The sequence below is a fragment of the Cetorhinus maximus genome, chromosome 26 (genome assembly GCF_964194155.1).
Source record: "Cetorhinus maximus chromosome 26, sCetMax3.hap1.1, whole genome shotgun sequence".
NCBI classification, from domain to species: Eukaryota; Metazoa; Chordata; class Chondrichthyes; order Lamniformes; family Cetorhinidae; genus Cetorhinus; species Cetorhinus maximus.
Genome location: NC_135904.1, coordinates 17,254,675 through 17,279,466, shown reverse-complemented (window position 1 = coordinate 17,279,466; position 24,792 = coordinate 17,254,675). Strand labels below are relative to the sequence as shown.

Genomic DNA, 24,792 nt, shown 5'->3' with positions numbered 1-24,792 from the left:
AATAATATTTCAAATTGACACACTTGAGTGTGGGAGGAAATTCAAGAAATTCATGACTAATTCACTCCTCAGTTAAATAATAGTTCAAATGTTCACAGGATCATTGAATGCTCCATATCTGTAATATTGTGTTATTAAGAATTGATGTCAGCCTGAGTCACAATATTATTTTTTCATTATTCGTTCATGGGATGAGAGCATCGCTGGCTAGGCCAGCATTTATTGCCCATCACTAATTGCCCTTGTTCAGAGGGCATTTAAGAGTCAACCACATTGCTTGTGGGTCAGAAATCACATGTAGGCCAGACCAGGTAAGGATGGCATTAGTGAACCAGATGGGTTTTTATGACGATTATTTCATGGTCATCATTAGACTTTTAATTCCAGAATAGATTTTTAATTCCATCTGCCATGGTGGGTTTCGAGCCTGAGTCCACAGAGCATTACACTGGGTTTCTGGATGACCAGTCCAGTGACAATACCACTATGCCACCACCACCCCCCCTCTCCTTATGGGTTCAACATACAGCAGGGAAGTACTGTGGGACTGCTGCGCACAGTGATGCCATCTTTCAATTTAGACATGAAACCATCTGCCTCTTGGTTGGATGTCAAGTGACCTTTCACCACTTCGAAGAAGAGCGGCGACATGGATAATTTAAGAGCTGGCCATGATTTATCCCCCCTCCACCACCAAAAACATTCAACACAGATCTGTTTTGTCAGGGTGATGTCCCAGGGTATGGTTGGCTCCTCAAAGGCTTTGAATAATAAGTGGTCTTTTTTTTTTATTGCATTCCAGCTATGCTCAATTCCTCCGTGAGACCCGAGCAGCAATCCTCATCCAAAAATACCAGCGTATGTATGCCGCTCGGCAAAAGTTCCTGCGTATCCGCTCTGCAACCATTGTTATCCAGTCTTTTGTCCGAGGCTTTCAGGGAAGGCGGCAATTCAAGGCGGTAAGCAGTTGCTTTAATAGCTCACTTCATTGTCATCTATCCAAATGCTTTAATGGTTCAGAGCAATATCCACAGAGAAATACCAAGCAACAAAGAGTGGGTGTATGTTGCTTCTATCATTATGGAACATTATTATTACTCTGTCACAATATAATAATGTGCATTTCTTTCATATGGGAATTTCAGTATTTTTGCATTCATTGTTATAAATGCAAGCACTGTATCAAAATAACGGCTGTTACTGCTAGTGAATGAAACCTGTTTACCAGATATCCCAGTGTAACATGGTTAGGTGCAGAGTAAATCTCCTTCCACACTGCCCCAGCAATATACCTCAGCCCGAACCCCCGTAACAGCTCCCATAGTACACAGTGTTCTAGTTTCTCATTTCTCACATCAGCCCTCCTGATGTCCATTCTGTGCAGCGTATGAGGAAACTTGCCAGTCCGCGCCAAGTGCCCAAACTAGTGCCGCAGAGTATCTTTACTGAAGAGACCGCTAACCCAGTCATCTGAGCACGGACGCTAATGGCCACTATCTAAACCCAGTTTCCCCTACAATTCTCTCACTGGGCTTGTTGATTGCTTTGTACGTTGGATGGCTCATTGGCAGAAAGGAGCAAGAAGCAACCATGATGAAGGCAGATATCTTAAAAAAAAAGAAATGAACCCTTGTGAATACTTAGGGTGGAATACACTGTGGAATTTGTGGTGGGTGACAGCAGGTAAATTAGACCATTCCCATAGTCGGTGCTTTGCCAACAATGAGTTCAATAAGACTCCAACAAAATTGGTTTGGATTCTGCCACAAACACACAGCTTTGATGGAATAATCCTAAATGAATATAATAAACTGAATATGCATTCCAGTTTAAAGTAGGATCCAATGATGCCTCCAATCACTTACACTTGTAATGTGACATGCAGCATTAAAGTTGTTGAAAATTCTGTAATTGTGAATTCCTTCTAAGATTGTGCACTAATCCATTGAATCAATAAGACAATTGTGTTCTCAGCTTGGCTCAATTGCTGGTATGCTCACTTCTTGACTTAGAGGTTGTGGGTTTGATCTGCAATTGGGCACCTGAGCAGTAGCCTGAAGCCTCAATGCGGTGCCAAGGATGAGCTGCACCATCTTCGAGAAACCATCTTTTTACTGAAACAAACCAAATAATTTTCGCAATATCCCAGAATATCCCTCTTCAAATCAACATGACCAACAAGGGGTGAACAGATCAGTGATCTAATTTGTTGTTTTTGGGATCCCGCTCTGCACAAATTAGCTGCATTTGCCGACATGACTGCTGCATCTGAAAAATAATTTGGTGGATTTAAAAAACCTGTGGAGGTGCTCAAAATTTAAAGGTTATTTATTCCTTCAAGGACCAGGTCTATTGCCAACACAATTTCTTATATTATGACACTGCCGATGGTAAATGCTGAGCTGTTCAAACCCCAGAGGGAAACTTGAAACGACTGTCACAACCATCTGGGTTTTTTTGCAATTTGTATGTTTTGAGATGCAAGCTTTGAATTTAGTAGTAATAAGACCACCGAGTCTCAAGAGCTTTTTATAAAACTAAATTAAACATTTATTAATGCAAGAAACGTTGTAAGCACATACATATGTCCACAAAATTACTACTATAATAACTACAAAAATCCCCTAATTAATCTGACCCCTAGTTACACCTCCGTTAAGGCAACAGTAAAACACACAGATTTAAACGGACCCCCGGCAAAGCACACCCTGGAAAGTCACATTCAAAATGAGTTTCTTTCAGCTCTGGGTCCTTGCAGACAGCACCTTGAGGCTTTCAGGCTGGAGGCTTTAGAAATTAGAATCCCTGTCCCTTTTACCAGCAGCTTTCTCTTCCTTTTATACATATTTTCCTCTTTGAATGCAAATTTTCATTGCATCACTATATCTTTTGAACTTTACCTCTTCTATTAATAAGACCCTTTCATAGTACCCACGTTATTAGTAATCCTTGGGAAAAATAAACTGTCATGAAGAGATATTGGTGTCTATAATGTTATTGGAAATTATTTTTAAATTGGAATTGTAGTAGGGACTGTGTCTGTGTGTGTCTGTATGTGGCTTAATTGGATTAAAGCCAGCTGGTCTGGGTGCTTTGATGTATAGTAGTTTTGAGATGTTAATTAGATTAATTAGATAAAGGAAGTTAAAAGGTAAAGTGTAAATTTGTTGAATAAAGCTTTCAAGAGTGGGAGTAAAATCTTGCACCCGGCTGGGAGACGCCAAGCAATGTATTGAAATTACTAATAAAATTGGTGGAATGAAAGGATATTATTATTAGGAGAGGTAAAATTTAAAAAATGCAGTAATACAATGGAAAATTTACAGAAAGTAGTTTGTGTGTATAAGTCAGAGGCATTTAAGATCTGACCAGCCTGTGAGCCAACAACTGTGTCTGCAAAGGAACCAAATTGCAAGGAGCTTCATTTGACCATACAAATTCAAAATGTGCTTTGCCCGGTGTCTGTTTAAAGTCTATGGGTTACTGTTGCCTTGGTGAAGATTTACCTGGGAGTGATTAATTTGGGGATTTGTTTAAAAATTATTATGGTAGTCGTTTGTAGACACGTGTGTCGTGTTTCATTTGTTGTTAAATTAATAAATGTTTAATTTAGTTTTATATTAAAAAAAAACCTTTCGAGGCTCAGTGGTCTAATTCCTGAATTCAGAGCTGCATCTCAAACATACCAATTGAAAAAATCAAAATACTGCAGATGCTGGAAATCTGAAACAAAAACAAAAAAGTACCTGGAAAAACTCAGCAGGTCTAACAGCATCTGCAGAGAGGTTCCTCTCCTCAGATGCTGTCAGGCCTGCTGAGTTTTTCCAGGTATTTTTATTTTTGATACCAATTGAAAATATAGGTTATGACAGTTGTTCAGTTCCTCTGGGATTTAAACAACTCAGCCTTTACCAACAGCCGTGTCACAATATAACAAACACACCATTTCTGAGCTTCACCTGGTTAGGTGTAATATTGCACTCCCTCTCTTTGAATCTAAGCTACACTAAATTTGCTTAAAGAAAAAATGCAAATTGCCCTCATGTTTACCTAATTAACATTTCAAACCTACTTCTTTTCTATACATCAAAGCCTCCAGACCAGCTGGCTTTAATCCAATTGAGACACACACACACACACACACACACACACACACACACAGAGCTAGAACTCTATATTTTAAAATAATTTCCAATAACATTATAGATATTCTTATACCTTCTTGACACTTATATCCAGACATGGTGAGACTTCTGCCAAAACCGCATATATCTTTAAAACCTTTTCTTTTGCAAACAGATCCTCCGGGAACAAAAAGCTATCATTCTTCAGAAGCACGTGCGTGGCTGGATGGCGAAGAGCAAGTACAAGAGGACCCACCACGCCATCATCTACCTGCAGTGTTGCTACCGCCGCATGATGGCAAAGCGCGAGCTTAAGAAATTGAAGATTGAAGCGAGATCTGTCGAGCACTACAAAACCCTCAACATTGGCATGGAGAACAAGATTGTGCAGCTGCAGTGCAAAGTCAATGACCAGGTAACGCCAGTATTAATCCAATATCGTGGAGCTTTCCTCTGACAGACAAACAAAATCGGTTTCAGCAGCTCTACAGTGGCATTTATTTCTTCAAAAGTCAAATCCACAGTGAATCAGCAATTGTGCTACAGTGCCAGTCTGTATCTGTAGATTATAAGGTGCAGTGGTCAAGATTCATCTTATACAGTAGGCTGGTACTTGCCCTCTCTCCAATCTGCACGTGTGCTTACACATGTCTTAATCCCCGCTCATCTGCGGCTGAAACCTTCATCCGTGCCTTTGTTACCTCCAGACTTGATTATTCCAATGCACTCCTGGCTGGCCTCCCTCTGTAAAATTGAGGTCATCCAAAACTCTGCTCCTTGCATCCTTACTCACACCAAGTGCCCTTCACCCATCACCACTGTGTTCGCTGACCTGCACTGGCTCCCGAGCAAGCAAAATCTCGATTTTTATGATTCGCATCCTTGCTTTCAAATCCCTGCCTGGTCTCGCAGCCCCCTCCCCTCCGAGCCCCCCACCTCTAATTTCCTCCAGCCCTACAACCCTCCGAGATATCTGCGCTGCTCTAATTCTGGCCTCTTGATTTTAATCACTCTACTATTAGTGCTCGTGCCTTCAGTTGCTTAGGCCCTAAGCTCTGGAATTCCCTCCCTAGCCCTCTCTGCCTCTCTACCTATTTTTTCTCTTTTAAGACACTTGTTAAAACCTCCCTCTTTGACCGAGCTTTTGGTCATCTGCTCTGATATCTCCTTATGTGAGTCTGCATCAAGTTTTGTTTTATAGCGCACTTGTGAAATGCCCTGGGACATTTGACTACATTGAGGGTAGCACTAAGTAACCACATGTAGTAGTAGTGTTAGCTGATCTCATCAACTGGGATAACAAAATTGGCTGCTAGAGGGTTACCGCCACCGTGCCCCCTCCACCCAAACCCACTGCTAACGCTGACCCTTGCTGGGAATGTACTGGTCGGATTCTGAGTGAAAGTGGGATCAGTCATCAGTGTGAAGTTCTTTCAGCATCAGTGGACTCTCTATGTCGAGACTCATTAGTGAATAATGGTCACTAGAGCAAAGGGGGGAATTTTCTCCACATCGGGCGGGGTTGTGTGGGGGTGTAGGCAATGACCCAATCGGTGCTCCCAATCGGATGCGCGCCGCCATTTTACGTGGGCGGGCCAATTAAGACCCGCCCAGCGTGACGCGCACCCGGAAGCACTATGCGCTCCCTGGGCGGGGCGGGGGTGTTCCCTGAGTCGGGAGTGTGCACGAAAGAGCGCAGAAATCTCCGAGGCACAGAGGTGCCTCAGGGAGATAAGTTTAACGTGTAAAAAGTTTAATAAAGTGGCGGAAAATTTTTTATGACATGTCCCCTCATGTGAAACTGTCACATGAGCATTAATTTTATTGAAATTTTTTGTGAAAATTTAAAAATCATTCATGAAACCTCATCCCGCCCACGGATGAGGTTCCACGAAAAGTGTGAAGGCCGCCTGGGCTCTTCGCCTGCCCGCCAACCTCAAGGTTGGACGGGCAGCTCCGTTAATTATTTGAATTGAAAGTTAAATGGCCTTAATAGGCCTTTGACAGTTTGGGAAGCCCCACCCCCGCTCCCCAAGCCAAAAATTCTCCCCCCCAAGTTACTGGATGGTGATTGCAGCTGGTGGGGACATACTTTTTTTTTAACACTTAGTCGTTCATGGGTTGTGGGCGTTGCTGGCCAGGCCAGCATTTATTGCCCATCCCTAATTGTCCTTGTTCAGAGGGCATTTAAAGAGTCAACCACATTGCTGTGGGCCTGGAGTCACATGTAGGCCAGACCAGGTAAGGACGGCAGATTTCCTTCCCTAAAGGACATTAGTGAACCAGATGGGTTCTTCTGACAATTGGCAATGGTTTTGTGGTCATCATCAGAACTTTAATTCCAGATTTTTTTGGATTCAAATTTCACCGTCTGCCATGATGAGCATTACCCTGGGTCTCTGTCCAGTGACAATACCATTAGCCTGGGTCTCTGTCCAGTGACAATACCATTACCCTGGGTCTCTGTCCAGTGACAATACCATTACCCTGGGTCTCTGTCCAGTGACAATACCATTACCCTGGGTCTCTGTCCGTTGACAATACCATTACCCTGGGTCTCTGTCCAGTGACAATACCATTACCCTGGGTCTCTGTCCAGTGACAATACCATTACCCTGGGTCTCTGTCCAGTGACAATACCATTACCCTGGGTCTCTGTCCAGTGACAATACCATTACCCTGGGTCTCTGACCAGTGACAATACCATTACCCTGGGTCTCTGTCCAGTGACAATACCATTACCCTGGGTCTCTGTCCAGTGACAATACCATTACCCTGGGTCTCTGTCCAGTGACAATACCATTAGCCTGGGTCTCTGTCCAGTGACAATACCATTACCCTGGGTCTCTGTCCAGTGACAATACCATTACCCTGGGTCTCTGTCCAGTGACAATACCATTACCCTGGGTCTCTGTCCAGTGACAATACCATTACCCTGGGTCTCTGTCCAGTGACAATACCATTACCCTGGGTCTCTGTCCAGTGACAATACCATTATGCCACCACCTCCCCTCTAGTTATGGAGTCAATACTTTCAGAAGAGGAGTGAAGAGAATTGGGGAATTGGGGAGGTGTGGGGAGGTGGATAAAGTACAATGAGTATTTTAGCAGGGACGCTATTGCCAGCTCTTTTTTAGTCACATTTGATTGTTAATGCGCGCTTGGGAAATAAATAGAGGAGTATGCTCTTATTTATTCTTGAGATGAGAGTGCTGCTGGCAAGGCCAGCATTTATTGCTCATCCCTAATTGCCCTCGACTGAATGACTTGCCAGGCCATTTCATAAGGAAATAAGAGTTAGCCACATTGCCATGGGTCTGAAATCCCAAGCAGGCCAGACTGGGTAAGGACAACAGATTTCCTCCCTGAAGGATAATAGTGAGCCAGATGAGTTTTTACAGAAATCCGGTCATTTAATCATTATTAATAATGAGATGAGCATTTCATTCCTCATGTAATAATTATATTTAAATTCCCCCAGCTGCCGTGGTGGGATTTGAGCTCCTATCTTAAGGGCATTACTTTGGGCCTCTGATTACCAGTCCAGCAACATTACCATATGATACTGCCCCTCCTGTCTCCATATGTTAGTGTATAGACAGCCATGGTAAATTATCTGTGTAATATGCATGCATGTATAATGTATATTCTATATCTGCTTATATGTTCACCCATCCCTTCCCTGACAGAGATGCATATAGTGCTTTTGTTTAAAGCCTTTGCCACATTTCCATGTGTTCTCCTTAAATGAGTCCATTCCCTCGAGGTTAGCTCCATTCAGGACTACATTTCCACTCTCCTAATTGAATGGTGACCCTTTAATTTACGTTGCTGCTGACTCCAACCTTTTCTTTCTTTCAACGTAGACTAAAGAGATGAAATCTTTGCTGGAGAAGTTGAGTGGTTTGGAGACCACTTATACCAACGAGACAGAGAAGTTACGGACTGAGGTCGATCGGCTCCGCGCGAATGAAGAAAGTGCCAAAGTCTCCTCCAACAAGATTACCAGCCTGATGGAGGAGATCGTGATTCTCCGCAGGGAACTCAAGGAAACTCAGGCTCAGAAGAAACGTCTTGAAGAAGGAGCAGATAAATACAAAGCAGAAACGGACCTGGTGAGAATTTCCTGCATGTTCAGTTCAGCATGTTGTGTGGGAATTTTTCTAATAAAAACTACCTTTAAAAAAAATCAAATTAATATTAAATGTCGGAAGGTAATCTTTTTTTCTTCATTATATAAACTCAAGCACCACTAGATGACCTAATTTGTTCAGACAAGATTATATTACTTTCTGATGCAGCTGCTGAATCACTCTCCATTCTTCCTAGAGTGAGATTAAAATATCCCAATATGTTATCGTGCTGCAGAATGGGGAGGTTTGGGATTACAAAATTGAATGGCGAATATGAAGGCGGTTATGTGGCACAGTATTTACAGTGCTAACCCTCCTTACAGATGGTCTCCCAGCTTAAAGAGCAGAACGCTTTGCTGAAGAATGAGAAAGAGGAGCTGAATCATCAAATCCAGCAACAGGCCAAAGAGATAACAGGTGATGCTTCCATCCCTCAAGAGGGTGACGTTCACCCTGGTGATGCACTGGAGCTTAAAGGGTGCAGACTGACAAAAGTTGCTGCGCGTTCTCGAGAGGAATTTCGGAAAAAAAATCCTAAACTAATAACTCGGGAGCATAGTCCTTTGCAAATTATTATAGCATTAAATGAAAATAATAGCATATTTTCTTGAGCAACATTTTTAGTTGTGTAATCTCTTTGCTATTAAGTCTCAATGCTCCTGACTGGCTTCTGATGCCTGATGTCAAACAGACCAGGTGCAGAAGGCCTGAGGAGATTAATGATCTTAAACTATTATTTGACGGACATCTCTCCACAAACCAGAAGCTCTGAAATATTTTTGTCCTTTGAAGTTCGGGGAGACAGTGGTGTAGCAGAATTGTCACTGGTCTAGTAATGCAGAGGCCCAGGCTAATAATCTGAGGACACAGGATCAAATCCCATCACGACAGCTGGTGGAATTTAAATTCAATTAATAAATCTGGAATATAGGGATCGTCTCTGCTGACCATGAAAGCTATAATTGATTGTCATAAAAAACTATCTGGTTCACTCGAGCCCTTTACCTTCAGGTCTCATAATAATGTTGCTGTATCCCATTGCAGAATCTATGGAGAAGAAGATGGAGGAAGAGACCAAACAGCTTGAGGTTGATCTTAATGATGAAAGGTCCAGGTACCAGTCTCTGCTTAATGAGTTCTGCCGACTAGAGGAACGCTATGATAACCTGAAGGAGGAAATATCTTTGGTCGTAAGTGTCTTGAAGAATCAAAATGTTCAGCATGAGTATTTGTTCAAGGCTTCATTGCAGACACGCTCGTTTTTGACCTCCCTGCCTTTAGCCTCCATAAATTACAACCACCCTCTTCCACAACCTGCAGCCCCGAATCCCAAACTCCACTGCTATCCTCCTCCCACTTCTTGTATCCAAATCCCTTTGTGGTTTCACCTCATTCCTACCTCTGCAATCCCCTGAAGCGATATATTCCAACACGTACACTCCACCTGTCTGACACCATTTAACTTCTCACTTTCCCCGTCACCATTGGCCATTTTCTCAGATGTGAAGCTCTTGTCTACAGCTATTCCCTTGCTACTTTCAACCCTGTATTTTTCTTCCCCCCTCCCCAAACTATTTCCAGCTGCCCTTCTCTCCTGTGTGATCTTCACTTGTCCGTGTAAAGTGTTTTGACACATATTCTATGTTAGGAGAACTAGAGAAATGAAAGAACATAAACAGTAGCAGGACTGGTCCATAAAGCTTCTTGAGCCTGCTTCACCATTCAATACAATCATGGAATTATATCATATATTACTGCACAGAAGGAGACTGTTTGGCCCATTGAGTCCATGCTGGGTCCCTGTCAGAGCTGCTTAGCTAGACCCCCTGACTTTTCCCATAATGCAGTCTTTTCTTTTCAGGTGCAATTCCCTTTTGAAAGCCATGATTGTCTTCACCACAATCTCAGGCAGCGCAATCAGATCCTAACCACTTGCTGTGTAACAAAGTTTTTCTTCGTGTCACCTCTGGTTCTTTCGTTAGTCACCTTAAATTGATGTCTTCTGATACTTGACCGTTCTGTCAAAGGGAGCAGGCTGTCTATCAACTCAGTCCAGACTCCTCATGATTTTGAACAGCTCTGTCAAATCTCTCAACCTTCTCTTCGCCAAGAAGAACAGCCCCAGCTTCTCCAATCTCTCCATGGCTTCTCCAGTCTATCTACGTAACCAATGTCTCTCAACCCTGGAACCAGACATGAAAATCTTTGATCATGGCTGATCTTCTGTCTCAACTCCACTTTTCTGCCTTCTCCCAATATCCATTCACCCTGAGAGATTTATCCCAACCTTTGAATATACTCAACAATACAACATTCACAAGCCTCTGGGATGGAGACTTTCAAAGATTCACCACTCTCTGACTGAAAAGATTTCTCCTCATCTCAGTCCTAAATGATTTACCCTTTATCTTGTGGCTGTGTCCCCCTGTTCTAGATTCCCCAGCCAAGGGAAACAACTTCTTGGTGTCTAACCTGGCAAGACCCTTCTTGAATGAGGTCACCCCTTCTAAACTCAGAGTATAGGCCCAATTTACTCAACGCCTCATCATAGGAACAACCCCCTCATCCCAGGAGCCAGTCTAGTGAACCTTCTTGTAAATTCTTGATCTTTGGATGCTATTTGTCTAGAAGGCCTGTCTGTCCTGTAAGTTCACTGTCTATCCCAGTAAATTCTGAATCGGACTGGCGTGCGGTTCTGCAGGTCCCACGTGATACCTGGTCCAGTAACCAATTCCTCCAGTGTGATCCCAGTCAATGAGTGTGGTCAGGCTTTGCAGTTGCAGGGAGGGGACATCACAGTTGAGCCTGATCCTGTGCTCATCTGATGTTCACACATGCACACTTTGCACAAGTTGACACGGGATTGGCATCAGGCGCACTTTGCTGATTTTTTAATTTTTATTTTTCACTCTCTCCCTAGCTCAAGGATGCTGAGCCCAACCATAGTGCCTCACTGCTGCTTCGGCAGACATCGGTTAACCTAGCGCTGACCAGGGGTTGAGCCTGGAAACTTCCATGCTTAAAACCTTCGGTCCTTCATTTAACAACTGAGCCACCAGGGAGGCAGGCTTTAGGTCCTTGTAGGCAGAAACACACGTGTTTAGAAGAGTTCGGGGAGCAAAATCAATGGCATTAGACTTGGGTGGAGGAGGCTCACTGCCAATTACTTTGCTCCCCGCCACCTCCATGTTAATCTCTGAAAGTCAACTGATGAAGGCTGAAACCAGAGCCAATCTTTCCTCAGTTTACGTTTATTCACCGAGTGAAACATTACAATTATATACCTCCTAACTCGACCCTCACCCTAGCATCAGTAAATGTCTCTTTATTTGTGTTCAAGTAACAACCCAATCAATGCCCTCCACCTGCATATAGTTAACCACAAATGATATACTATACACTATCATACACGGGGGGGGAGGTGTCAGCTGTGGCTCAGTTCATAGCACCCTCGCCTTTGAATCAGAGGGTTGTGAGTTCATGTCCCACTCCCGGAAACCAAGAACTGTGATTGTACTCAAAAGAGTTGCAATCTGTGACTGTTGATAACTCGAAAGAGTATCATACCATACACTATCATAGCACCCATGATCAAAGGAATTTTTCCAAACTTTAGTTCTGGCAAATTTGGTCTAATAAATCCCTGCACAGAATATGGTTCATGCATGCATGCATAAGTAACTAACTCTTAATCACGATTAAAATTATTAACATGAGTGGAGGGGGAATGTAGTTAATTCCTTATTAATGCTGGGCAGTGAAGGATATTACTTATTTTTTTAAATATTGATATTAATTGAATTACACTGCACACAGTATTACCACATTTAATTGTAAAACCTGAAGAAAAATGACTCATGGTTTGTACAAATAGCTAATACTTTGTGATAAATAACTCTGGTATTGTTTCACACACAGTTTGTAATCTAGCTCGATACCAGGCATGTCCAACCTTTTCTCATGGGGGTGGGGTGCCACATTTCAATTTTTCTCACACTCGGGACTGATGAGCAAATTTCGGAAAGACCAGGTTTGGCGCAACATTAAACATGAATTTTTTTAAAGAAAGCTGACGTATGATTAGAAACACCTTGCTGAGCAAAAAATAAAATCAGGATAATAAATTGATAATCAAAAAATGAGTAATAAAGACAACCATCCAGTGTGAAAGGGTGAGAGTCTGTGCCCAGCCAACTCCAAGTCTCAGGATGCTCACTCACTCACCCTCACCCTCTGTGAGAGTGCCTGTTGGTGTGTGCGGGAAGACTGAATGACAACCCTGCGACTGGGAGTGAGCCAGAGAGACACACACACACAAACCAACAAACACACACACACACACACACACACACACACACACTCTCGTGCGCTCTCTCTCTCACACTGTCACTCACACTCACATTCTCTCTCACACTCTCTCTCACACTCACACACTCTCTCTTACACTCTCACTCTCTCTCACTCACTCACTCACTCACTCACTCACACACACTCTCTCTCTCTCGCACGCTCACACACACACACACAGGCACATGCGGTCAACCCCTGTGTTACACACGGGCAAGCGCTCATGCCTTCATATGCTCGCGCTCCCTTGCACTCACCATCACAAAATTGGCTTGGGGGTGGGCGTAGGTGTGACATGAGCTGGTGCGAGGCCTGAGGCCTAGCGGCGCCTGAATGCAGGTGCCTGCTGAGGGGAAGGGCCGAGAACTGGGGACCGCAGGAGAGAGCCGGAAGTGGGGGATCGTGTGCTGGTTGGGTACCGGGGGGAGAGCACTGGCAGCCATGGGAAAGTATGGTGAACACGCACTCCAAAGTCTGTCTCTACCTTCAAATACTCTCAGTTGGCAGTGTACACTGCTCCTCCAATCACAACCTGTTTCTCTCCCATGCTTGATGCTGATAGGCTCAACTGGAAGCCGAACGGCAGCAAACGAGGGTGAGAAACAGGCCGTGTTTGGAGGAACAGGCCCCTGAAGAAATCTTCAGACACACTGAGCTGGGTCTGACCGGCACTTTCAGCAGAAGTTTTGGGGGCCATGTGGAGGGGCTTCTTGCAGACTGCGGGTCGGACAAGCCTGCTCTACACTAAAGGATCATTTTTCATTCGATTTGATTTGATTTGGTTAGATTGAAGTAACTCAGTTGTGTGCACCCATTTCCAGAACGTTACAAAGCCTGGTCATAGAAGGACAGACTCCACGCACAGCAGTAATGAGTCAGAATACACGTACAACTCTCTGCTTTCCTTGGAGCCTGGAGAGACTGAGGATGGAACGAGAAAAATGGAGGTTGGTAGCGTCCTTCATCAGCTGTTTACCCTGAGACATTGAACCAGGGGCCCAGGGTCAATCCTGCTGCAAAGCAAAGTTAAGACTGATGATGGACCATTGGTCAGGGTGACCAAAATGTGGAATTCCCTAGTAATAAAAAGCAGGAACTGCTGGGAGTGCTCAGCAAGTCTGGCAGGGAGAGAGAAACAGCGTTAACGTTTCGAGTCCGTATTCAGAACTTTGAAGAAGAGTCATACGGACTCGAAACGTTAACTCTGTTTCTCTCTCTCCACAGATGCTGCCAGACCTGCTGAGCTTTTCCAGCATTTTCTGTTTTTAGTTTCAGATTTCCAGCATCCACAGCATTTTGCATTTATGGAGCTGTGAAGGTTTGAATACCTTTCATCATCTGTAGGGCGACAGGTCAGTTTCAAAAACAAACTGTTTCTGACAAAGTCTCTGTGCTAATTAAGCTGGAGAAACATTGGTGTTCTCTTTAACTTAAGACCTTAGTGCAGTTGTATTAATGTGAATAGTTCTAGATGGGGGATTATCGAGTGGATCTAGATAATCTATTTAGAGGAATTATATGGATTCTCTCTTAACTGTCTGTCTTATTTGAAGCTGAAAGTGAATTTGAAGACTTGAAGTACCACATCCTCTCTGTATTCCTCTTCATTCACCATCGGTAACCCAGAGGAAACTCAGTATAACCTTTAACCTGTGTTGTCCCAGTGTCCAGAGAGGGACAGGTGGACAGTTTTATCCAATTCACTTTTGTTTTGTGAAATGTATCAATAATTCCTCTGTTTGGAATAGGAATTTCCTGAACAGAAAGGTGCTCTGGATATGTCCCTGTTCCTGAAACTACAGAAGCGTGTGTCTGAGCTGGAACAGGAGAAACAGGCTTTGCAGGAAGAGCTGGATAGGAAAGAGGATCAAGCACTAAGAAGCAAAGCAAAGGTAACGCTCAGAGCTAGGCCAGTTTTTAGTTTGAGTCAAGTTTTGTGATGGTAGTCGATTGAAACAATCTTGGAATCTTAACATGGTGCTACACACAACGAGACCGCTCAGCCCACTGTCCCTGTGCTAGCTCTTTGAAAGAGCATGGAATTGTTATCCCAAGTGGTGCTCATTTTGGACTCATTTAGTGCATTCCACATAGGATTTACAGCCCAGAAACGGGCCATTCAGCCCACCCCCCGTATCTGCTAATTTGGGGTACACATGGACAGATAGCTATTCCCTTAGAGGTTGATTAACATCACTTACTATACCCTTAAAAATGGTTCATGCCCTTGATTGGCTCTGGTGTGCTCTACTTGTGGTCATCCAGTGATTTATTTTTATTTTTACACGAACAGCAATTTGATTGTTCCCCCCATTATCTCTTTATGAAATGTCTTCTTGAAGGAATAGGAGTAGGCCATTCAGCCCCTTAAACCCGTTCCACCATTCAGTTAGACCATGGGTGCAATTTGACCCCACTTACCTGCCTTCAATCCATATCCATTGACATGCCTACCCCATAAAAATCTGTCAGTCTCAGTCTTGAAGTAGTCCCTTGTCAAAGTACCCAGGGCCTTGTGGGGGAGAAAATTCCAGATTTCCTCTACTCTTTTGTGTGGTAAAGTGCTTCCCGATTTCAAAGCTAACGTGTATTTCCTCTGGGGCAGTTCCCAAAACCAAATACGGAACCACACGTGGGTCCGATCAAAGCTTTGTACAGCTGAAGTATCACTTCCTCTCACTGTCTTCACCGGGCTGGAGCTCGAGCAAGGATTCATCTATCCAGGCGAGAGTTAAGATGGTCATCGGGCCCACTGATGCCATTGGACTTTTATCTACACACTTAAAGGAATGTGCCAGTTGCAGGCTGGTGCCATTGTTGTCTGCCCGAAGGAGCAGATCAAAAAGGAAGGGGGGTGAGAACCAGGCAGATAAATCGTGTGGATTGAACTGCCCACGTTGTACAGGTGGAGCATCCTTTATCCAAAACTCTCAGGGCCGATTGTGTTTGGATTTCAGATCATTTCGGTTTTCGGATACCACACATAAACATACATTACAATAGCCTAAGCTGAGACTTGCTATATACTAAAATAAATAAAATGGCTTGAAAAGTAAGAGATATCACTGAATAATAGATAGAGTACCTGTAATAAGTTTCTTTTTGACATATTCACCACTGAAATTGCAATGTAAACAGTGCAGACAAACACAGAATCTCTCAGTGCAGAAGAGGCCCATCGGCCCATCGAGTCTGCACCGACATGTGAGAAATACCTGACCTACCTACCTAACCCCATTGACCAGCACTTGGCCCATAGCCTTGAATGTTATGATGCGCCAAGTGCTCATCCAGGTACTTTTTAAAGGATGTGAGGCAACCCGCCTCCACCACCCTCCCAGGCAGCGCATTCCAGACCGTCACCACCCTCTGGGTAAAAAAGTTTTTCCTCACATCCCCCCTAAACCTCCTGCCCCTCACCTTGAACTTATGCCCCCCCGTGACTGACCCTACAACTAAGGGGAACAGCTGCTCCCTATCCACCCTGTCCATGCCCCTCATAATCTTGTACACCTTGATCAGGTCGCCCCTCAGTCTTCTCTGCTCCAACGAAAACAACCCAATTCTGGCTCCACCCATAGGTTGCCCCCTTGGTCCCTTTCCCTGGTTATCCTCTTCCCTTTGATATACTTATAGAATATCTTGGGATTTTCCCTACTTTTACCAGCCAGAGCTTTCTCATATCCCCTCTTTGCTCTCCTAATTGCTTTCTTAAGCTCCACCCTGCACTTTCTGTACTCCACTAATGCCTCTGCTGATTTGCTCCCCTTGTACCTGCTAAAAGCCTCTCTTTTCCTTCCCATTGTATCCTGAATATCTCTGGTCATCCATGGTTCTCTGGGCTTGTTACTCCTTCCTATCACCCTAGAGGGAACATGTTGAGCCTCTACCCTCCCCATTTCCTTTTTGAACACCCCCCACTGTTCCTCTGTAGATTTCCCCACAAGTAACTGTTCCCAGTCTACCTTGCCCAGATCCTGCCTTATTTTACTAAAATCCGCTCTCCCCCAATCCAAAACATTTTTTTGCAATTTGTCTATTTCTTTGTCCATAACAAGCTTAACAAACAACTAGACTTCCCCACTAAAGGTCAGTGAGGTTTAAAAAAAGTTTTTGGATGTTTACAGGTTTTAGATTATGAATAAAGGATACGTGAGCTGTATTTGGTCCATTAGGCCAAATTGGACAGGGATTTGAGGGCAGGAGCAACCTAGTTTCTGGCACTGGCCTGGTGGACTACGGGGCCTTTTCTGGTCCTGTGCCTTCTCATTTTCGAGCATCAAATCTTGGGTGGAAAATTGGACAGGTGCAATCGAGAATGTATCTCCTTGACAGAATTACTTGCGGCAAATTGATTCCATCTTCCTCAGTCAGCCAATGCATTTTGTTTTGTGTTTCTACCCAGGAGGCAGAGGATCAACGAGTTAAAGCCAGGGGAGCTGAACTGGAATATGAATCGCTCAAGGTAAAGATGGCACAGGCTGCAGGAGCTATTCCTGCCAGTTCCTGTTCTTTATTGGGTCAGGGTCTTCAGCGTGTGGGTGGGAGGCATGGTGGGAGAGGTGGGCACTGCCTGGGGAATTTCCCTGTGATTGACATGTGTTGAAATTGGAGAACTGATGTGGCGGCAGCTCCATTGCTTTTGAAACTTCTCTCATGAATGCCGATGGACAGAGACACGGGCTTTTTGAATAAGCCACATAAGAACAGAAGAAATAGAGGCAGGTTTTGGCCATTTGGCCCCTCCAGCCTGCTCCAACATTCAATAAGATGATGGCTGATCCCACTCAATTCCCATATTCCTTGATTCCCTGGGATTGTTTGACTGGCTTGTAGTCTTTGAGGTTTACATCGAAGGAGAGAAGCTGCTAAAACCCAGGTGTTTTCTTTCTTTCTTTCTTGGATGTGGGCGTCGCTGGCAAAGTCAACGTTTGTTGCCTGTCCCTAATTGCCCTTGAACTGATTGGCTTGCTGGGCCATTTCAGAGGGTAGTTAAGAATCAACCACATTTCTGTGGGTCTGGAGTCACATGTAGGCCAGACCAGGTAAGGACGGCAGATTTCCTTCCCTAAAGGACATTAGTGAACCAGATGGGTTTTTACAACAACCAGTGATAGTTGTCATGGTCACCATCACTGAGACTAGCTTTTATATTCCGGATTTATTTGTTGAATTTAAATTCCATCTGCTACCATGGTGAGCATTAGCCTGGGCCTCTGGGCTACTAGTCCAGTGGCATTGCCACTCCGTCACCATCTCTCTGTGGTGAGATTCTAGGTGAAGCCTCATCAAGTTACCCCCCTTGCCTGTCTCTCCAGTATTGTATTTGGCCAGGGCACCTCTACGGCCCTTGGAAGAATGAAGCCATTAGGCCGCATCACAGATAGCTTAGTGCCACTAGAGAACTAAAACCGGGTACAGTCGCCTAAGTAATCAGCTAAGTGGTGATCTATTTATTTTTGAGGAACAGTCTTGTGTTCCAAGAAGGCAGGTTTGTCAAATACTTTTGTTGTACTTCAGTTACGAACAGGGGAGTTACCCTCGGTGTCCCGACCAATATTTATCCTTCAATGAACATCATGGAAACAGATTATCTGGTCATATCACATAGCTGTTTGTGGGAGCTTGCTGTGCACAAATTGGCTGCTGTATTTCCTACATAACAGCAGTGACTACACTTCAAAAATACTTCATTGGCTGTAAAGCACTTTGGGTAGTGAAAGGCATTCGTTTTTTATTACCAAACTCTCGGACGTTATTGAAATACAGGATGATCTGTTAATCCTGTCTGTTTTGTGATCCTCTCACAATACTAGTGGGAATCAGAAAAGATTTATTTTACTGCAAATGATGCATCGTATCCTAAGATATATCAGATCAGCCATCATCTAACTGAGTTGTGGAACAGGCTGGAGCAGGACTGGAGCCTCCTCTTCCAGTGTTTTTGGATTTCAGCTTCATTGAGTTGATGCCAATGCAACAAAGAGTTGGAGAATATAAAGGATTGCGGAATCTTCTGTGTTAACAATTGTTTATCTGGTTCTCGCTTCTAAATCTCTTGCATTTAATCTTGGCCTCTCATTCTAGACCTCTGTATTCACTCCAATCCCTTTCTAATTTTAAAACCATTACATACTCTCTTCGGCTCCATTGAAAACGGGCCCAATGCTTCAGGCGAAGAAGAGCCTTGCGGACCCGAAACGTCAACTTTGTTTCTCCCTCCACGGATGCTGCCAGACTTGCTGGGTTTTTCCAGCATTTGTTGTCTTATTTCAATGTTTCGGGTCTTTATTTGTATCTTTATTCCTTCACACCAGGTAACAGCTTAATTATGGGTAATAAGTTTGGAGGTTTGAATCCTGCCTGACACAACGGTTTTGCTACCACTAATCCAGCTGGCAGAGCAGAGGATTGTTCCTTTACAGTCACTCTTGTCTTCAGTGCCAACCTGAAGATGCTGCCAATGGCGTTTCTATAGTTCCAGAAACCAGATGGAGTTTGGTGAGGGTTTTGTGAAAGGTGACCGGCAGCGCCACCTAGTGGTGTAAAACCAAAGTCCTGCTCCACAGGTCATGTCGCCCACAGACCCGAATATAAGCTCCAATTTTGGGATTGTAATGACGGCGAGACTGTCATCGTTCACCATCATGACACCTGTGAAAATGACAGCAACTTCTGTGTTCTAACACAGACACTATTGAATACCGAAATCCTTAAAAGTTGCCATCGGAGATTCCTCCTAAATTTTATGCTCCCGCACCCCCAGGTTTGTCGGTGGGGAGGGAGCGTGAAAAAGCACAGATGGGCTTCCCACTGGGCTCTCACCCGCCCGGACCTCTCAGCTATTTTACGTTGGGGCGCACGAGGCCTCGGGTGACTGCCTGCCCTTGCCCCAATTGAGGCCCTCAAGTGGCCAATTATTGACGACTTAAGGGCCATTTCCTGCCCACCTTCAATTGGCGGGAGGAGTTCCCAGGTATGGGGGGGCCCCGAAAATAATTAGGTTTAGGCATTGGGGTGGGGTGTGGGGGCCTCTATCTGAAGCCCCCTTTTAACTTCGCCCCCCCCTCCCTTAAGGTCCGCTAACCGCTGTACCTCCCTCCTGCCCTAAGACCTCCAAAACTTACCTCTTCCTGGAATCCCAGGACTTGGGCTCCAGAGACTGCTTGCAGTCCCAGTCCTGCCCGCTGCAGGGACTAGAGAGAGATTGGCCGGCAGCTCTCTTAAGGTGAGACTTGGTCCTGAGTGAGGGGCGGAAGTCCCGCCTGCAGCCAATTAATGCTCATCGGAACATGAAATGGTTGCGGGTTGCCGACACTTCGGATGGCGGGACAGGGAATCCTGCCATCCTAAAAACCCTGGCCCCGTGTTCCTCCGCAGGCTGTATTGTTGAAGTCTCCAGAGATGAAAATCTTCAGAAATCACTTGATTTTGACGTGAACTTTGACTTTTACGCTATTTGTCTCACTGTAAAAACCCTTGAAAATGTTACATTTTCTTGAATGAGGTGTAACAGGGTTTTTAATGGAGTACTAAGTCATAATTACTGCTGAACAAACTCTCTGGCTCTGATAAACTAATTCTATATTTGTGGAATCTCAAATTTCTCCATTCTGATAATTCCATAGGGTTTTTTTCTTTCGTTATTTCAGCTTTTAGCATGTGTATGTCCCAATTATTATTATTCTCTTTGTAAAATGATTAAAAGTGAATAATAATCAATGCATTTTGCTTCCCGATTTGCAGTCTGTTATTAGCCTGCTCGCTGATGTCACTGGTAAATGCCAGCGATCCCATGTAATTGGCACCAGAATGAAATTAATGTTGGCATAGGTGAAGTCCACGTCACAGAGATTGCTAGATCTTTTTGGACAAGTTTCTTTGTGGTCAGTGGTGAGTGGCATCACTTGGCCTCTGACTGCAAAATCCAGGCCATAGTATTTCACATGATCATTAACCTTCTGTTTAACTAACACAGTGTTGAACACCGTTTTTCCTGATATCTTACCTATGAAATTAGGTCAGCACAATCTTACCCCTCAGAAGGTATGTAGAACATTCTATGTGAAATGGAAGTGTCTTTGAAACTCCCTCTTAGAAATTCCAAATATACAGACTTTTTTATTTGTCATGGGATGTGGGCGTCGCTGGCTAGGCCAGCATTTGTTACCCATCCCTAATTGCCCTTGTTCAGAGGGCATTTAAGTATCAACCACATTGCAGTGGGCCTGGAGTCACATGTAGGCCAGACCAGGCAAGGACAGGAGATTTCCTTTCCTAAAGGACATTAGTGAACCAGATAGGGTTTTTACATCAATCGGCAATGGTTTTGTGGTCATCATCAGACTTTTAATCCCAGATTTTTATTGAATTCACATTGCACCATCTGCCGTTGTGGGGTATTTGAACCTGGGTCCTGAATACTAGCCCAGAGGCAATACCACTATGTCACCACCTCCAGTCAAAACACTCACCACACTATCACATTAGCTGCTGATATAAACCTCCTCGGTTTTGGAAGGGGAATGAACGTTGAAGAATTGTATCCCTGGCCTGCAGGAGGGCTGTTCAGTTTCACGATTCGGGAAATGGCTATGTTCAACTTTCATGAGCTTATTCGGTGGAGATGAGTTTTGTCTTTTTTGATCAGTCCATGTTGTGGCTCCCCAGAGGCAAGAACTAGAGTCCGAGAATAAGAAACTAAAGAATGAACTGAATGAACTGCATCAAGCTCTGAGCGAGGAGGCCTCCCCAGCAGTTACAGCCCCGGGTTCTCCTGCGTACAAAGTTCTACTTGACCAGCTGACTGCGTCGAGTGAAGAGCTGGACGTTCGTAAAGAGGAAGTTCTTATTCTGCGATCCCAGCTGGTCAGCCAAAAGGAAGCTATGGCGCATAAGGTTTGTGTAATGTTGGTGTGCTCTACAATAGATGGAAAATACCCACCAACACTTAAATGTTTTCCATATATATTTATTCATTGACTTATTTTAATTCAAAGAAAACTTGTCCTGTAACAATCTAGTTACGTTCTGTAGTCAACTGTTGATTCATCTTACTGTTCTAGTGATGTTACAATGCTGCTAACAAGCTGTTTTGTGTTCTTTCTCTGACTTCCTCACTCACCTCTAGGAAAGCAAGGTAAATATTACACATGCATACTGTTCCTTTTTTTAGATACTTTGTTGTTTTTAATGGGAGCGAATTTTACACTTTCTACATCTCCCGACATTATTTTTGTCTATTTTATCTTGGGATGTGGGCATTGCTGGCAGGGGCTGTGTTTATTGTCCAAGCTTAGTTGGCCTTGAGACAGGTAGAGGTGGTGGTGGCTTCCCGAAGCCTTGTTGTCCATGTGATCAAGATCCTCCAAAAGAGGTTATCCTGATTCACTGCTGAGGTAACAGCTGAGTGGCCCTGTCTGTTTTTTACCTTTCTAGCTGTTTGATACAGCTAGTGGCCACTTCAGTCAACCGCATTCTTGGAAATCCTCCCAATGATGCTCATCAACACTAAATATCAGACTAAAGACCAAAATGAAGTTGGCTAATTCCCGTTCCTTTGTGACTGTCCGAGGAAAAAGTCAAATGAAAGGGTTGGAAATGTGCAGCATTCCATCCACTCAATTGCTTAGTTGTGTCCTTTGTGTGGGCGTGGGAGGGCGCAGGTTAGAAACCTGCGTCGGATTTTCCACCAGGATTCTCCTGAAGAGCCACAGCAACTTTGGCAGAAACCCCGGATTAACCCCGGATGGGATTCCTGCTGCACATATAATGGCCAATCAGGCAGCCGGAGAAATTCCCAGTGTTTCGGCCAATCCACGTACAGCGTGATGGATTAAAGGAAGCCAGACGTGATAGACAACTGTGACTGAATTTCCCCTCTTCTCGTTACTGCAAGTGTTAATAATCAGTTGAGGAAGCATTAAGCAGAGTGACGTTTTAATTAGAGACCTGTACCAATCCTGGCTTCATAATAGGAAGAAAGTGCAGAATGAGACTAAAAATAATGAGGTCATTATCCGGCTGGTTTAGAAAAATTAGCATCCCAAAAAAAATTAAGATTTTTGAGAATACTCTGAACCTTGGGACAAGTAGGTGTAATGTTTTATACAGAAACAAATTGTGACGGTTTATTTACAGGAAGCTACAGGACAGTTAGCTTAACATCTGTCATAGGGAAACTGTTTGAAGTAATTATTGATGATATGGCAGAGCATTGAGAGAAATTTAAGGCAATCACGCACAGTGAACATGGTTTTGTGAAAAGCAAATCATGTTTAACCAATTTATTGGAGTTCTTCGATAAACAAGGGGGTGAAAGGTTATTGGGGGCCGGCGTGAGGTTACGATCGGATCTGTCATGATCTTATTGAATGGCGGAGCAGGCTCGAGGGGCCGAATGGCCTACTCCTACTCATTTGTATGTTTGTATTGTTTATATTCACTTAAGTTTTAGAGAGGGGTACCCAACTCTGCACATCCTCAAGTTTATTACAATTCTTGTCTAACCCCAACTCTCTACCATTGCTCTCCTTATTGATGCATCTCGTGCTCTCCAGGGAATGGGGACATTTCCAGCTGATGTGAGCAAAATTGTTGGTTGCGTGTGTCAAACCGCTGACTACTTTTGCTTGCCTTTAGTGACTGAGAAGGAATCTACCCTATGGTGTGCATTTAAAGGCTGGAAGAGTGCATTTATACCACAAAAAGTGCATCACAGCCACACAAACTGCCCTGAGCAAGTGTGTGTGCCTGAAAGCCATCATTTTGTAGGACAGACTTAACTATTGCCATTTAAATTATACGTGAACATTTTTTTTTTTCTTTTTTGTTTCCTGTCAGATCAGCTGAAGGAAATAAACGTTGCAGTTTCTTTTATTTTTCACTAATGAAGGGATCTCGTTCCCAAAGTTGTGCTGTTTAATGCTTGAGTTATTTGGCAGTAGAGAAACTGTTCAGTTGTGGAATCCTTCAGTGTTCATGGTGTGACGTTGCTGGAATTCTCAATGAGTTCTTGTTGCAGGAGACGATGACGGAGCCGATGGTCCTCTTGGAGGATATACATAAGATGAAGGATCAAGGGGAAATAACCCAAGCGTACATGGGACTTAAGGAAACCAACAGGTAATAGCCCAATGCATTCCAATGGGGTCTGGTGGAAAAGTGAGTGTTTTTACATGTTCATGTAACATTCCCATCATATCTGTTCTTCCATTAATCATCACACCCTCTTCGACCTGTTTCATTACAGTCCGTAGCAGAGATTGATAACATATAAAAGTGTAACTTCTATCAGAGTGAGGTAAATGACTGGAACAATTGTGAGCGAGTACTGCATAGTGTGGAGAGAGATTTCTCATGAGCCCAACATGTATGACTGTAGAGCTGTGTTCCAGAGTTTTTAAATTGCATCAGAGGAAAGATGCACAGCAGATGGAAACAAAGATCTGGCTGCAAAGCTGATTCCTAATAGAGAATATCCTGTGTGCTTATCATTTACCCGCTTGCAGATCTGATATTTAACCTATTTAGTTTGGTTTATGGATCTAATTGGAAATGCATTGCTTGTGTATTTAGTATAAAATTATGATGTTCTGATTTAATGAGAAGAGGAACTATTTTGACTTGTAAAGGTCACAATTTGATTTAAACCTATTCACCTCATTTCTTGGGATTTTGATAATGTGACTTTGATAGTGGACAGGGCAAAAAAGACTTTGATAGTGATGGATACTCTTAGATTAACGGTATGTTTATCTTTATTCCATAAAGTTTGCAGCTAAACTACTCTTAGTAATTGAGCAACTATCGTCCTTTCCGATTTTTTCAATGTCTGAAAGAAACACTGAGAGTGAAAACTTGACTGAAAAGATCAGTAACTCTTGTTTCAATGAGCTACTCTGTTTGGCGCTTGCTTGTCAATTTGCCCGACTAGTTCAGAAGAGAGTGCAGCGTTCATGTTGATTTGCCAGTTGGTTAGAAAATCTTTCTAGTGTAAGAATCCCTGAATAATTAACAGGTTGAAAATAATAAAAGGGTGGATTAGCCTGCTGTTCTATCCTGCCCAGTGTGTGCATTGGCTAAATCTATAGTTGGCTGGACAATGCCAGATGTTTATTATAATGAGATAATTTGCCTAGGACCTGACAAGAGCTTTGGAGACAATCTCCAGGTTAATGTTTTGTGAG

The 24,792-nt window shown here is 43.7% G+C and overlaps 1 protein-coding gene across 1 annotated transcript in view; it reads left to right on the top strand.

Annotated features, from left to right (window-relative positions):
• The window catches only part of myo5aa (myosin VAa), a 193,630-nt gene that overhangs the window by 132,778 nt on the left and 36,060 nt on the right, over positions 1-24,792 (top strand). Inside the window, exons 21-30 of the mRNA XM_078530249.1 lie at positions 803-959; positions 4,300-4,539; positions 7,991-8,239; positions 8,581-8,674; positions 9,302-9,447; positions 13,426-13,551; positions 14,353-14,496; positions 17,010-17,069; positions 21,275-21,502; positions 23,628-23,728. Of these exons, the coding sequence (XP_078386375.1) occupies positions 803-959; positions 4,300-4,539; positions 7,991-8,239; positions 8,581-8,674; positions 9,302-9,447; positions 13,426-13,551; positions 14,353-14,496; positions 17,010-17,069; positions 21,275-21,502; positions 23,628-23,728 (1,545 nt within the window). The remainder of the gene's footprint in view (positions 1-802; positions 960-4,299; positions 4,540-7,990; positions 8,240-8,580; positions 8,675-9,301; positions 9,448-13,425; positions 13,552-14,352; positions 14,497-17,009; positions 17,070-21,274; positions 21,503-23,627; positions 23,729-24,792) is intronic.